Genomic DNA, 15,371 nt, shown 5'->3' on the forward strand with positions numbered 1-15,371 from the left:
ATAAATCTTAGTCTTCTGCTTTTGAATCTGGATTTGAAAGAGTATTTCTGGATTAACATGATAACATCAAACTTTATTCATCAAAAGTTACTCGTAATATGACTGGTGTACAAGTAAGGTTAGGTAAAGCTTCGGTGTCACTTGATAAAACTGTGGCGCCACGAGAAATGTGTAAGCTGTATAGTAATTTTAAAATTATATTTCAGGGTCTTTCTCATCTGAAGAACTTTCATTCACCAATTCATCTTCATTTTGAGCTTCTGTTACATCGCAAGTGAATAGACATTGTCTATCACCATCTGCAGAATGTACCACAACCAGTATTGCTGTTGTGACAAGAGCAACGCTTCAACTCATCTGAATCACAACTGCAACAAGAATTTTTAGAAGGTCATCAGGTGCAATTGGTGTGTTTGGAAGGAGCTGAATTGCAACTAACATCCTGTAGTTTAGCTCCTTCTCCCATCCATATTCAGATGGGTCAATGTCTGGAAGATCTGGAGAAACAGAAATGAGATGAACAGCCTGAACTAATGAAATTAGCCAACAAGACAGGTAGCTTGCGATGCCATTCACGCACTTGCTCACCGGCAATCCAGGATATGGTCCACAACAATAGCTACTCCATCAATGATGACAACATCTGTCTTGGGAATTGTTCTGTAAGATTTACAGCTAGCAAGCTGTTGAAGTTTAGACTTGTCTGAAGCTGATCTTCTCTCTCAGTTGGCTGTAAATAGTGAAGTAACGGTCTCTGAGAGTTCATTGGCAAACATAAGAGGGAGATCAATGTCCTGACAGCTTAACATAGGCAGTGTTCTCTTGATGGTGGCATTGAGGTTGGTGACCAGTTTTGATGAAGATTTTGAGTGAGATCCAATGTATGCCATTGTTTTGATACCTGCATTGATTGTCATGAAAGCCTGCAGGGAGATTCTTTTCATAAACCTCATGAAAACACACTTGAATAAGTAAATTTTGCCAATAAATTACTAATACAGGGACTGTTTCACAGGATATTCATGCAAAAATGTAAAAATAACCATAATTGGACTCTGCATACTCACAAACCTAGAAAGAAGGCATTACAATATTATTAATGATATTTTATTGCAAAGTCACAATATGAGAACTAATACAGCTGCCATATTGGACACCATCTTGAATACAGAGTTTTGGCCAACAGTACTCCACCGGTACTCATCAGCTTCTGAAAGTACACCATGAAAGGAGTCAAAAACAATCAAAACCTCACATAGGTCATTCACTGCAAGGTTAGGCTGATTTTTCCTACTTTGCCTCCAAACTAAAAGGTTATCAAGCCCAGTGACCACTAGTTTGGTTTTTCTACCTTCTTTAAATCTTACTGAAAGGGCTAGGTTTCTGGGCTGACAAAGGTCCGGCATGGAGAAAGCATTAACCGCAGCTCTTATGTTGTTGGGAAACCAACTACTTCAGAGCAACAAACTGTGAAATCTCATCTTGCACAGAGGTCATTCATAGGTGAAGGGTTGTTTCAAAGCTTTATGATAGGAAAACTCATATTCTAATTACCTGGGGGCTAGTTTTCATTGGAATCATGGACATCAGGTTAATCTATGTGCACAGGCAAACCCACTAAGCTCTGTCTAAAATGTAGCACATACTGTACAGCTGTGCTCAGTGGAACCAAGGGGGAGGGATTTTTGGGTTTACAAATCCAGCTTAGCCAGATTTTGGGTGCATCATAGAAAAACATGAAAAATTCTGGCTTTGATTAGATAAGCTTTCGTGAAACAGTGGATTTGATTCATTGCTCTAAGGTTATTGAATCTTCAGTCAGCTTTTCAGAAGGACTGAAACATTCAGAGCATATGTGGGGAAAATGGCACGTTTTGCCAAACAAGCAGCGCAGATGAATAGTTGACATTTTCACTTTGAATCACACATAATCTGAATGACTGAAGAAAAAGACACCTTGAGATAAAGAAAAAGCTCTAGAATGATATTCCTGACACAATTTATGCACTTGCAGCTCCAAATTAATGCATTATCATGTAATACTGACAATGAAACAATGAAACACAGCCTGTTCCCGGCCCATTCCTGCCTCTGGTTCCAGTAAGCAGGCCAAATCCTGCTCTGCCTCGTTTCCTAAGATGTGTAGGCACCTGGCAGTTTGGACAGTTTGGGTCTTACCTGCGCTCTCGGTGAGGCAGCGGGAGCTGCTGCTGGCGTGAGATGAAGGTGGTGCCCCACACAGGGCTACTGTGGCTATTCCTGAGCCAGCCCACAGGGGGTGACGAGTATGGCGTGCTGCGGAAGCCATGGTCCGACTCCGTTTCCGCTGTGAGAGACGAGGCTGAGCTCCCCATCATCACAGCCAGAGGAAAAAACACTTGCACCTTGGTGATGGAGTGGAATCTGTCCAGTTTTGTCTCTAGTTGTATTCAGTCAGATATAGTGAAATCCACAGTTCGAGATTTGAGGTAAGGGGTGGACTGAACCTCAATGGAAACCTCGATGGGTTTTTGTTAACAGGAACATCTCATTGACAGTTTTCTACTTTAAAAACGACATGATTCCCTCGTGCAGAAGATCTCTGAAGATGGCAAGGAAAAAAAAATCTGTTTATGAATGCATGCGTCCATTGAGGCAGATCAAGTTGAATTTCCCACAGTCTGCAGTGAAAGGAGGGAGGAGGTACTCAGAGCATACTGTAATGTGAAGCGTAAAGTTGTCCTAGCTAAGAAAAATCCAATCTTCTCACTGCAAAGACTCACACTGTAATCACTCTTCCGTAATGCTACTCACAGTTCCTCCTAGGTTCTTATATTTCTGCAGCATTTCCAGTCTCATGCATGGGCCCCCTTTCCTTTTGCACATGCTCAGAAGATCCCCAAAAGCAGAACCATGTCGGAACCGGATGTGTTCACGGGCAACCTGCATCTGAGCGAACAGTAGAGCTTTGGGAAACTTGAATACTCAAGACATCACACTGCTGTGAGGTCCACAAAGACAGCTGATACGGGCTGGATCTTATATCCACATGGCTATTTCCAACCTGGGCACATGAGGAAATCAATGTGGTGAGTTTCTTGAGAAGGGTGTTGGCAAATTACTATCCCAGTCTCAGCTTTCAGGCATCCAGTCTGCAGCTGTTGTGAAGAAGCAGGTTTTTCAGTCCAACACCCCAGCTGGAGTTCTCCTGCTGGATAGAACATGTTTTAAACCCTTGGGATGGGCTTTTTGAGGGATTAGACCAAGCCTGATGTTTACAGAATTTTAGATGGGGGTGGGTGGGGAGAAGAGTAAATGTAACCTGAGATTAGTTCTAATTTCAGACGCTTTAGAGACGTTTCAAAAAGAGGAGCTCTGGAATGAAAAACATGTTTCCAGCTCGTAACATCCCGCGAATGATTTGCCATGAATGCTGCATTTCAGGTTCGATCCGGGGGCCTGATCCCCAGCAGAGAAACCGGCTCCGAGAGTTCACCAAGTTGAATTTTATGCGCACACGCCGGCCTGTCACAGCAAGTCACTGCAGGCATCAGCAGCAGCAGCCATCGTTCCGGTGAAGTTGTCAAACCTCGTGTGGGTGCGCTATTTATTACCTTGTGGTTTGATTTAGACTTAAAGAAAAAAAAAATCAAGAAAGAAATTGAACAGATTAAAAATTATTGCTGAGTTGACGGCGTGCGACCGCATGGACGTATAATTCCACAGCGCGGATCACGCGTTAAGACGCATGCATGCGGATGGAGCTGCTCGGATAAAGAAGTGGGTTTTCCCCCACCCCGTGCACGCTCACGGCGGTGCGTGAGGACACAAACTCGATCGCAAACCTCAATGCACCGTGCAGTCACCTCCGTCCAGCTGTAGATGCCGAGCCTTGTCCTACAGTCGGAGACATCCCTGCTCCGCTCCCGTTCCTGCCTCGGATGGATCACCGCGCAAATGGTAAAACTGCTCCGTCCCAGAATCCCAGAATGCACCGGTTTGATTAGTTATGAATCATTTTGTCCTGTTAAACGTTTCCCCCTTCCAACCATGAGCCTGAGCGCAATAGCAGGATGAAATCTCCTCCTAACAGCGAATTAGTGGAGTGTCAGCAGAGCGCAGGCGCACTGGCCCCGACGGCCGGAGGAAAGCTGGAAGGCTGCGTTCAAGACATTTAAATATTAAACCTGAAGAGAACGAATCAACCACCGCCGACTAACGGGGGCTCAATCAACGAGGATGGATGTCAGAAACAGCTCAGCGTGTTCACAAAACGCCTGGCAACAACAGCGCGTCACTCAGTGATGAAAACAGTCATTTAATTCATTTATTTAACTACACAACATTAATATCCATAGGCGGCAGAAACGGCGGGGGAGGGGGCGCTGCCTGACCCCCCCACGTTATTTTTGAATTTCCATGAGATAACCACAAGAAGACACATATTTATGTATCACACACCACCATAATTGTTTTGTGCAGTATTTGTCCTCACTGTGCTGCATCATTTTTGGTACAATATACTGTGCACGCAGAAAGTATTCACAACACTTCACTTCCACATTATTTTTATGTTACAGCCTTATTAAAAAAATTTTTTTTTTTGTTTCCTTAAAATTCTACACACAATACCCCATAATGATAATGCAAATTTTTTCTGCATTTTTTTTTAGATTTTTGCAAATTCATACATTATATATATATATATGAAATAACATATGTACATAAGTATTCCCAGCCTTTGCCATGAAGCCCAAAGTTGAGCTCAGGTGCATCTTGTTTGCACTGATCTTCCTTGAGATGTTTGTACAGCTTAACTGGAGTCCACCTGGGGTAAATTCAGCTGATTGGATATGATTTAGAAAAGCACACACCTGTCTACATATAAGGTCCCAAAGTTGACAGTGCATGTCAGAGCACAAACCAAGCATGAATTTGTCTGTAGACCTCCGAGACAGGATTTTCTCAAGGCACAATTCTGGGGAAGGGTACAGAAACATTTCTGTTGCGTTGAAGGTCCCAATGAGCACAGTGACCTCCATCATTCCTAAATGGAAGAAGTTCGGATCCAGCAGGACTCTTCCAAGAGCTGGCCGCCTGTCTAAACTGAACAATCGAGAGAGAAGGACCTTAGTCATGGAGGTGACCAACGCACCAACGCTCCCCATCCAACCTGATGGAGCGTGAGAGGTGCTGCAAAGAGGAATGGGAAAACTGCCCAAAGATAGGTGCACCAAGCTTGTGGCATCATATTCAAGAAGCCTTGAGACTGTAATTGCTGCCAAAGGTACTGAGCAAAGGGTATGAATACTTACGTACATTGATTTTTTTTTATTTTGAATAAATTTGCAAAAAAAAAAAAAAAAAAAAAAATCTTTTTTCATGTTGTCATTAAGGGGTGTTATGAGTAGAATTTTGAGGGGAAAAATTAATTTTGTAAAATTTGTAAAATTAATTAAATGTAGAAAAAGTGAAGCCCTGTGAATACTTTCTGGATGCACTGTAAGTGGTATGGAATATTGATGTTTAGTTAGCTTTGCTTTTTATATATGCTACTCTGGAACCACCCCTAAATCCAAACTGTGCAACTATCAACCCCACTGAGGTCCTTAGTCTGGGTCTTATTAACATAAGATCACTGTCCTCAAAATCAATAATCTAATTATGGATCACCACTTAGATATGATTGAGTTATGTGATACCTGGCTTCAATCTACAGCTGTCCTCCTCTTAAATGAGGCCTGCCCACCAGCGTACACATTTAGTCACATCCCTCGTGATGCGAAGCAAGGTGGGGGTGTTGCTCTTATTTATAATTCTAGGTTTAGTTTATGAGCTGTTGGGTGTCATAAATATAATTCGTTTGAACATCTGACTCTCCGCTCTGCCCACAATGCTACGTATTGCCAAGATCACAAGAATAAAAATCAGCCGTATAACTTTGTCACTGTATATAGGCCCCCTGACCCATACTTTGAATTCTTAGATGATTTTGGTGAGTTTATCTCCAACTTGTCAACTAGTGCAGATAACATTCTGATTATTGGTAATTTTCAACATTCATATAAATAAGCCTTCTGATCCCCTCTGCAAATCATTTATGGAAATTATGGAGGTATTAGGATTCTAGCAATACATTCAGGATTCGATGCACATTAGTGGAAATACCCTGGATTTGGTTCTCGCACGTGGTATTGCTGTCACAAATATTGACATCATGCCTCTTGCATCAGTGGTTTCTGATCACTCATTAGATTTACAGTTTCGCTGCCGTGTTTACTGGAACAACAACCTTATTTATCAATGCAGCGACACATCAACTCCTCAACTACAACTGAACTCAAAGCTGGACTGCCTGATATCTTAGCTTCACATTTGGAAAATGCCCAGTCGTAGACAGTCTTGTGGACAGTTTAAACTCAGTGCTCAAAACTACACTCGACATGATTGCGCCACCTAAATTAAAACCACTCCCCCCCAAACACGGTCACGGTCTAGAACAAAAATGGCATAGTTCAAAATGAGAAGAATTCCATGTCGCATGGCACAATGCTATCTTAGACTATAAGCATGCACTACTGGCTACAAAGTGGACCAATTACTCTGATTTGATAAACAAGAACAAGCATAACTCAAAGTTCTTGTTTGACACGGTGGCAACACTTACTGATGGACAACCACCTATACGTTGCTCTCCTTTTACAGCACAAGATTTCTCGGATTACTTCGAGAAGAAAATAGATGACATCAGGTTAAACATATCCCAGCATGCCTTAACGCAGCCACTACAACCTGTTATTGGTGAAGAAACTTGTAACATCAACAAAAAGCACAACCTGCTTACTTGATTCTATACCAACAAAACTGTTTAAGGACCTGTGACCCACTCTTGGGCCGACCTCTGGATCTGTTCCTAAAATCTGCAGTGATTAAGCCATTATTTAAGAAATCTAATTTTGACCCTAGTATATTGAAAAACTATAGGTTGATATTAAAGCTATCATTTTGCTCTACAATTCTGGAAAAGGTGGTTTCACAGCAGCTTGTGGACTACCTTACCGAGAATAATCTTTTTGAGTCACTGCAGTCTGCTTTTACGAAATATACTTTCACAGAGACAGCTCTCACTAAAGTAGTGAATGATCTTCTACTTGCAATGGATTCAGACACCACTACCGTTCTGGTGCTGTTTGATCTTAGTGCTGCATTTGATACTGTGGATCATCATATTCTACTCGATAGGTTGGAGAATCATTTCAGGATTACTGGGAGTGCCCTTGCAAGGCTGACATCATACCTGACCAGCCATTCTCACTGTGTTTTGTACAGTAACACTACCTCTAACCTTAGTGACATGAAATTTGGGGTTCCACAGGGGTTTGTCTTAGTTTGTCCTACTTTTCTCCCTTTATATAGCACCCCTTGGGCACATATTGCATCATTTTGGGATTACCTTTCATTGCTATGCTGATGATACTCCGTTATACATGCTGATAACTGCTGGTAATCTCATCCACATAAAACCCTTAGAAGATTGCCTTGCATTAGTGAAAAACTGGATGTCTAGAAACGTCCTATTTTAAACTCTGACAAGACTGCAATGATGGCTCTTGGTCGAGTGAGACATCTGCATCAATTTGACCAGCTAACGCTTAGCCTAGGCTCGTGTGTCATACATCACACTGACAAAGTGAGAAACCTTGGGGAAATTTTTTGATCCTATGTTGTCCTTTGACCTCCACATTAGAGACATTATGAGGACTGCTTTCTTCCACCTGCAAAATATAGGAAGACTCGTCCCATTCTGTCTATGGCTGATGCTGAGACCCTGATTCATGCATTTGTTTCTTCTAGATTGGACTACTACTGCAATGTTCTATTTTCCAGTTTACCACAGTCCAGCATTAGGGGCCACCAATTGGTTCAAAATGCTGCTGCCAGACTTTTTACAGGAAGCAGAAGGTTTGACCACATTACACCCATTTTAGCATTTCTTCACTGGCTTCCTGTCCCTGTGAAATCAGATTTTAAGTTTCTGTTACTAATCCATAAAATTAGTCATGGACTAGCCCCTCCCTACTTAGGTGACCTACTTAAACCCTACGTACCGGCCCGGGCTCTGCATTCCCAAGGTGCAGGACTACTTTGTGTACCTAGGGTGAATAAAAAGTCTGTATTGTTGTTTTTCTGATACCTGATTCTGTTTTTCTTTCAGTTTGAGATGTGGCTCCATCCAGGGTGTGTTTTTCTGCAAGCCTCCCGTCCTGTGCACCGGCATGGATAACCAAAATTTCCTGTACATTCATTTTTGTCAACTGTGTCGGTAGCATGGCCAAAGAAGACGGTCACCCCTTTCAGTCTGGTCTGCTTGAGGTTTCTTCCTCAAATCATCAGAGGGAGTTTTTCCTTATCACTGTCGCCTGTGTGCTTGTTCTAGGGGTTGGCAGGCTTAGACCCTACTTGTGTGAAGCGCCTTGAGGCAACTTTGTTGTGATTTGGTGCTATATAAATGAAAATAAATAAATTGAAAATTAAATGTGTTTAATATAAGGCCTTTGTCAGTTTCACTGATATTCATCCAGAAGGTCATGGTTTGAAACTGTGACCTTGGAAAACCTCAGAGTCTGGAATAAAATGTCAGTGTGCCCTAGACTTACTTTAGTCATGGGCAAATTTTTAAAATGTCTTTTTGTCCCTGTTGTGACTTGGTGCAAGCTTGGTTTGTTATGTCATCAAACATGCATGCTAAACCAGTGGGTTACGTCATCAAATTATGCGCAAGATCACATTTGTGGGAAACTGTGACTGTTGCATGCCAATTTATGGGCTGAGATTTTCCAGGAGGCATATCTGTGAAAGTGAATGACTGTGAACAAAAATGGACACATTCTGATTTGTACATTTTCCCAAGGTCATGGTGTAATGTTGACTCCTCCCAGACCTGTTCCACATTGCTGATGAATTGGAAATATTCTGGCATTGGCCATGAACCATATCAAAATTCTGGTACAAAGCAAGACTGGAATTGCACAAAGCTGTGGTCCAAAAGCAGAAGTATTTTTCAAATTTCAAAATTCTTTATGTATTTCAGAAAAATTAAAACCTAAACCTGTAATCTAATCCTAACCCTAAACTATTTAAAATAAAATAATTTGGCATCTGAGACATAAAATAATAAAGACACTTTTATTCTAATAGCAATTAATCTTCCATTTCTGCTTCTCAAATGTTAAGATAAACTGCTTTTCTCTGACATAAATCGAACTAACTTGACTGTCTTTGGATTTTGGAGAACACCTTGACCTCTGGGGAATTCTTCCACCATTAAATCACATATTAATAAGGACTTAATTGATTAGCCGGCAAAATAATTGCCAGATTAAATAAATGGTTAAAGGAAATGCCACTCCTGATAAGTGGGTGTGCTAACCTAAATTTCTCACATTAATCATTTGGGTCCAAGATAAATGAGGCCAAACGAGCCTTAATGTGAAGAGCATTCAATATAACGACATTTGAGTTGGAAGTGATCACAATCTCAAGGAAGATTTTATATAAATATATATATGTTTTAAAGTTTAAATTGTTTGTGATTCCTTCATTTGACAGTCAAAGCGATCTGAGAACAGGAAGTTGTAATCAAAGCGACTATGCAAATCTCTGTGGAGCCCATGTTCCCCGAAGGGGTTGGAGCTTATCTCCAGTTTCTGTAGTGTGAACCAGATGGCAGTCCAAGACAACTCCTGGATGAGACTATGTCCTTCACAAGTGACAACCAACTGAGTGACAAGAAAATGTGTCTTGCTCAAGGGCTAAGACAAGCATCGCTGAGTGGTCACATGCCAGCAGATGAACCAGCAACCTTTTGAATCAGCAAGCCATTATCACAGATCCACCTGCTCTACAAAATCATACTAAAGGAAGCACAAAAAAAAGCAAGAAGTTGTGAAAAAGAGAGAGTTGAAATGAACTCACTGCAATTATGCCACATTTAATTTGGTCAGGAAGGAGCAACAAACAGGCTGACCTGGCAAAGAAAAGCAAAAGAGTGAAGAATATTTCATGTTGATGGGGCCAAAACAAAACAATAGCTCCGTAAATGAATAATTCAGCGGAAGCATTATCTTAGCTATAATGCCACCCTCTGGTGGCAGCACACTGGCACCTCAAAACATGAAGGTCCCCGGTTCAAAGCCACAAGAGCCCCACCCTCCTTGTACATTTAGAGTTGCACCAGGAAGAGCATCCAGTGTGGCAATCAATTGATTACTTTCTCAATGAGTTGTTAGAGCCATAAAATGGTGAAAAATGTCAATCAGTGTTACCCAAAGCCCAAAATGACACCTTCAAATGGCTTGTTTTGTCCACAGTCTAAAAATATTTAGTTTACTGCTAGGTCGGAATAAAGCACTTAGTAAAATAAACTACAAAATACTGACATTTATGAAGCTGAAATCAAACAATTTGAATTTTTAAAAAAGAGAGAGACTCAAAACGATGATTCGCTTATCAAACTTTTGTCAATGAATTTAATAGTAGATTAATAATTGCAACTCTAGCAGGTACGCACAGACAGGGCCAGTCACACAATTCACATGTTGGGTATGGACAGTAAGAATATTAACTATAGTAAAATATCTGTCAAAGCTGCTCATTTAACATTAAATACTGTTTTGTAACAAATGCCACCATAAACTTGAGTGTTTCCACTAGTTCCCAGTTTTGCAATCCATTAGGCAAAAATATTTATCATTTTTAATCCTATTACACATGAAAATGATGGAAGAGATTTCAAAATAATTTCAGTTCAATTAAAGAAAAAAAAACCCTCAATGGATTGGATTAGTACTCCATGTTGGCCGATACTGTAAATGTAAGTATCCATAGTGGGAAATGAAAATCAGATGAGTGCATCTCTTGTCTTGATGGATATTGTAAACAGAGGTAATGAAGGGGGAACCAGAGGACAGTCAGTGACTGCAACACACATCCTCGCTCAACTGTCCCTGCACATTACTGAGATAAGCCTTCAAACCTTCCTCTGTCAGCTCTATTCCACTTCATATTACTTTCTTGACCTCATTCTCCTGTTTTCAGCTCAAAGTTCACCAAAAAAACAATGTTATGCAAAGAGTCGAGTTTATCAAACCTACAGTCATACTGATAATCACACAGACACCACCAGTTTAACCACTGGTCATCAATGGGCAATGCTGTTCCACTGAAGTGCTTGTGTGAGTAGTTGTTTGTTTGAAACTCTGCTTCACCATGTTTTGGTAAGTTCACAGTACCTGGAAGGGTGTATCCTCTGTAGCACGTTTCTGTTTGGCTTTAATTTAGAGTGAAACTGGTCTTTCGAGTAAACACTGATACTGATAAAACTACCTGTAGTTCACTCTCCTTTTACAGCACAAGATTACCTGGATTACTTTGAGAAGAAAATAGAAGACATTAGGTTAAACATATCCCAGCATGCCTTAACCCAGCCACTATACCCTGCTGTTGAGGTGGGCACCATTACTGAGGTATTACCAAGATTTACAGAATTTGAGAGTATCTCTCTCGGCATGCTGATGAAACTCGTAACATCAACAAAAAGCACAACCTGTTTATTTGATCCTATACCAACCAAACTGTTTAAGGACCTGTGGCCCACTCTTGGTCTGACTGTGGTGGAAATTATTAATCTTTCTTTAACTTCTGGATCTGTTCCTAAATGTTTCAAATCTGCAGTGACTAAACCATTACTTAAGAAACCTAATCTTGACCCTAGTGTATTGAAAAACTATTGGCTGATATCAAATCTATCATTTTGCTGTAAAATTCTTGAAAAAGTGGTGTCACGGCAGCTCGTAGACTATCTTACTGAGAATAATCTCTTTGAGCCACTGCAGTCTGCTTTTAGAAAATATCATTCCACTCTCACTAAAGTGGTGAATGATCTGCTTGCAATGAATTCTGACACCACTATGGTTCGATTGCTGTTAGATCTGCTGCATTTGATACCGTGGATCATCATATTCTACTTGATAAGCTGGAAAATCATTTTGGGATTACTGGGAGTGCCCTTGCATGGTTGACGTCATACTTGACCAGTCGTTCTTACTGTGTTTTGTACAGTAACACTACCTTTAACCTTAGTGACATGAAATATGGGGTTCCACATGGGTTTGTCTTAGGCCCCCTGCTTTTCTCCCTTTATATAGCACCCCTTGGGCACATATTGCATCATTTTGGGATTACCTTTCATTGCTGTGCTGATGATACTCCGTTATACATGCTGATAACTGCTGGTAATCTCATCCACATAAAACCCTTAGAAGATTGCCTTGCATCAGTGAGAAGTGAGAAGTTGGATGTCTAGAAACGTCTTACTTTTAAACTCTGATTAAGACTGAAATGATGGTTCTTGGGATAATTTTTGATCTTACATTGTCCTTTGACATCCACTTTGGAAATATTACAAGGACTGCTTTCTTCCACCTGATGCTGAGACCTTGATCCATGCGTTTATCTCTCATTGCAGTAGATTGGACTACTGCAATGTTCTATTTTCTGGTTTACCGCAGTCCAGCATTAGGGCTCTCCAACTGGTTCAAAATGCTGCAGCCAGACTTTTGACACAAAGCAGAAAGTTCGACCACATTACACCCATTTTGGCATCCCTTCACTGGTTTCCTGTCCCAGTGAGATCAGATTTTAAGGTTCTGCTACTAGTCTATAAAATTGTTCATGGACTGGCACCTCCCTACCTAGCTTACCTAATTAAACCTTACGTACCGGCCCGGGGTTTGCATTTTCAGGGTGCAGGGCTACTTTATGTCCCTAGGGTGAATAAAAAGTCTGTGGGTCATCGAGCTTTCTCTTATCATGCCCCTGTCAATAAAACAGTCAGATTCTGTGGAGATTTTCAAGTCCAGACTTAAGATGCAGTTATTTTCCCTTTTGTATGGCTAGCATACTGGCATAGTATAGTTTTACACTTTTTACTCTTTTAATTCATTTTATTAGGAAACGGTGTGTGCCGCGGCCTCAACTTCACCTAAATTCTGGGTCTTTTAGTGAAGCTGAGGGCTAGTGGCCGGCGATCACCTTAGTATTTCCTGTTTTTCTTGTTGTTTAATGCTGGCAAATTATACTGTATTTTTGTCTTTCTGATGCCTGATTCTGTTTTTTTTTTCTCTCTGTTTAAGGTGCAGCTCCATCCAGAGATGGGTGTGGTATTTGTGCTGGAGGCCTTCCTGTCCTGTGCACAAACAGCATTTCCTGTATATTCATTTTGTGAATTGTTCTGTAATTTGTGTCTGTAGCATGGCCCAAGCTGAGGGCCACCCCTTTGAGTCTGGTCTGCTTGAGGTTTCTTCCTCAGAGCGAGCTTTTCCTTACTACTGCTGCTCTGGGGGTTAGTAAGGTTAGACCTTACTTGTGTGACGTGCCTTGAGGCAACTCTGTTGTGATTTGGTGCTATATAAATGAAAATAAATTGAAACTGAAAAAACTGAAACATGGCCTTCAATGAATTTCATGAAAACAGTAAATCTTGCAGTGTGCAGCTGTCATACTTGATACCGATCAAGCGTTAAGTTAAATGTAATATTGAGAGTTGTTCCTGGTGTGGCCAATTAGGAAGAGAGCCGATGCTTGATCCGGAAGATGCTGGAGTGATTATATATGTCATCTGGCTTGGGAAGACCCTTGGATGCTCACACAATCAACTGGAAAATGTGGCTTGCTAACACCATGAAGAGACCATTCGCTGGTGCTGTGCATTTCCCACATCCACCACACTATGGATCCATTTCAGGTCTTGGATGGCAATAACCCAGGCATACAGCAATCCAGTCCCACCTCTCAAAAGTAAGCATCAATCTCTGTCAAACAGGTGAAATGTAGGTGTCCCCTTGGCCTTCTCCAGTTGCTGTGGTCCTCAACATGCTGCATCATGCTCAGAGAAACTTGCCACCACATGCCCAAGATGTTGTTACTGACTTTCCCTCACAATGCAAGTGATACTCCTTATCAGAGTATCCCTAAGTAAACTGCTCATGTGACACAAAGTTATTCCAGTGGTAACCAAGGATCCTCTGAAGAGTTCTAGTGCCAAAGACCTCCAGCCACTGCCTTGGATATTGTCAAAAATGGAGCTGCAAGAATAGTGTCGCTACATTTAGAAAATAATTAGCTGGTCCGACACCGCTGTATGGTTTTACGCAAATGTAAGTCTGTATATGTGTGTGGGACTTCATTGTAAATCTCCTATCTAGAAATTAAAATGTGACTACAAATGATTTTTCAACTGCATTCTTTTAAATTATTCATCAAGTGTAAGTAATGACACCATTCTTATACAAGTGTTAAGAAATTTTAACAGCTCTAAATCCTAATTAACTGATTAATTTTCAGAAAATAACTGACAACCAATTTAATAATAAATTAAATTACTTTGTGAAAAAAAAATCCCATGTATTTCTTGTTCAAACTTTCAAACCTGTGTGGACTGTCAATTTCTGTTTTATTTGACAAACTAGTTCTATACCACTGTACACTAAAAACAAATGGGATTAAATTGGTTTTATATCTATTTAAATATACTGAAATGGTTTCAACCAGACCATTTCTGATTTTATACACCTATAAGCCACTGACAGCATCATATTTTAAAATTAAGTAAATTTAATTTAGAGATAAATGCTTTATCCAGTTTAACTGGTTCATCAAGGATGGGCAGGTTTAAAATGCTTCTAAATCAATTTAACCTAGCTTTTTTTGAAATAGTGTTTTAACCTTTACATCAATAAGCGAAGTGCGCATCTCGGGCCGCGCAGTGCATTATGGGTATGCTAAATTTTTTGGCTACCAATCCACATTCAAAATGGCGGAACGCAGCGAGGAGTGCTATGATTTGGACCATTTCAACCGCTGGAAAGTTGACAATTTAAAGTGTGTTTGTAAGCTCCACGGATTGTTTGTTACAACCAGGACTGCGTATGGCAGTAGAGAGAAATGGAAAGAAGAGCTGGCTGCTGTTGCGTGTGCTGCATCGGTACAGAAACTACCTCTGGTGCTGACAAAGGAGGAAGAGTGAGCTGCTGTCGAAAATGACCAGTCCTTGTTGATAGTTGGGGACAAACAAATTTCTGAGCCCTTGAAGGCAACTGACAGATGGTTAGACGAAATCCAGGATCTGAAACTGTGGATATTGCAGAATATTTGCTAAGCAGGGATGAGAAATCGCGAATCCGCCGGCTTCATAATGACTACAATGAAGGTGGGTCTCACATATAACCTCTTTGGTGTCATGTTTATTTTGATAAGTTGACAGACATACAATATGTGTATGCATGCAGTTTGTTTATAGAACATGTCAATATTACAATATTACGCGCCACGTC

General features: G+C 40.8%; 1 protein-coding gene across 3 annotated transcripts in view; it reads right to left on the reverse strand.

The window, feature by feature from the left end:
• Window positions 1–15,371, reverse strand: part of capn15 (calpain 15) — a 120,918-nt gene that overhangs the window by 101,010 nt on the left and 4,537 nt on the right. For 2 of the 3 annotated variants that reach the window (XR_004566484.1, XM_034193894.1), the window contains exon 1: window positions 2,179–2,796. The exons of the other annotated variant lie outside the window; for it this stretch is intronic. Coding sequence is in view for 1 of the 2 variants with exons in the window: in XM_034193894.1 (XP_034049785.1) it covers window positions 2,179–2,357 (179 nt within the window). In the remaining variant the exon portion in view is untranslated. Of the gene's footprint in view, window positions 1–2,178; window positions 2,797–15,371 lie in introns of those variants that run through there. 3 annotated transcript variants of the gene reach the window in all.

The sequence above is a fragment of the Thalassophryne amazonica genome, chromosome 18 (assembly GCF_902500255.1).
Source record: "Thalassophryne amazonica chromosome 18, fThaAma1.1, whole genome shotgun sequence".
Taxonomy (NCBI): domain Eukaryota; kingdom Metazoa; phylum Chordata; class Actinopteri; order Batrachoidiformes; family Batrachoididae; genus Thalassophryne; species Thalassophryne amazonica.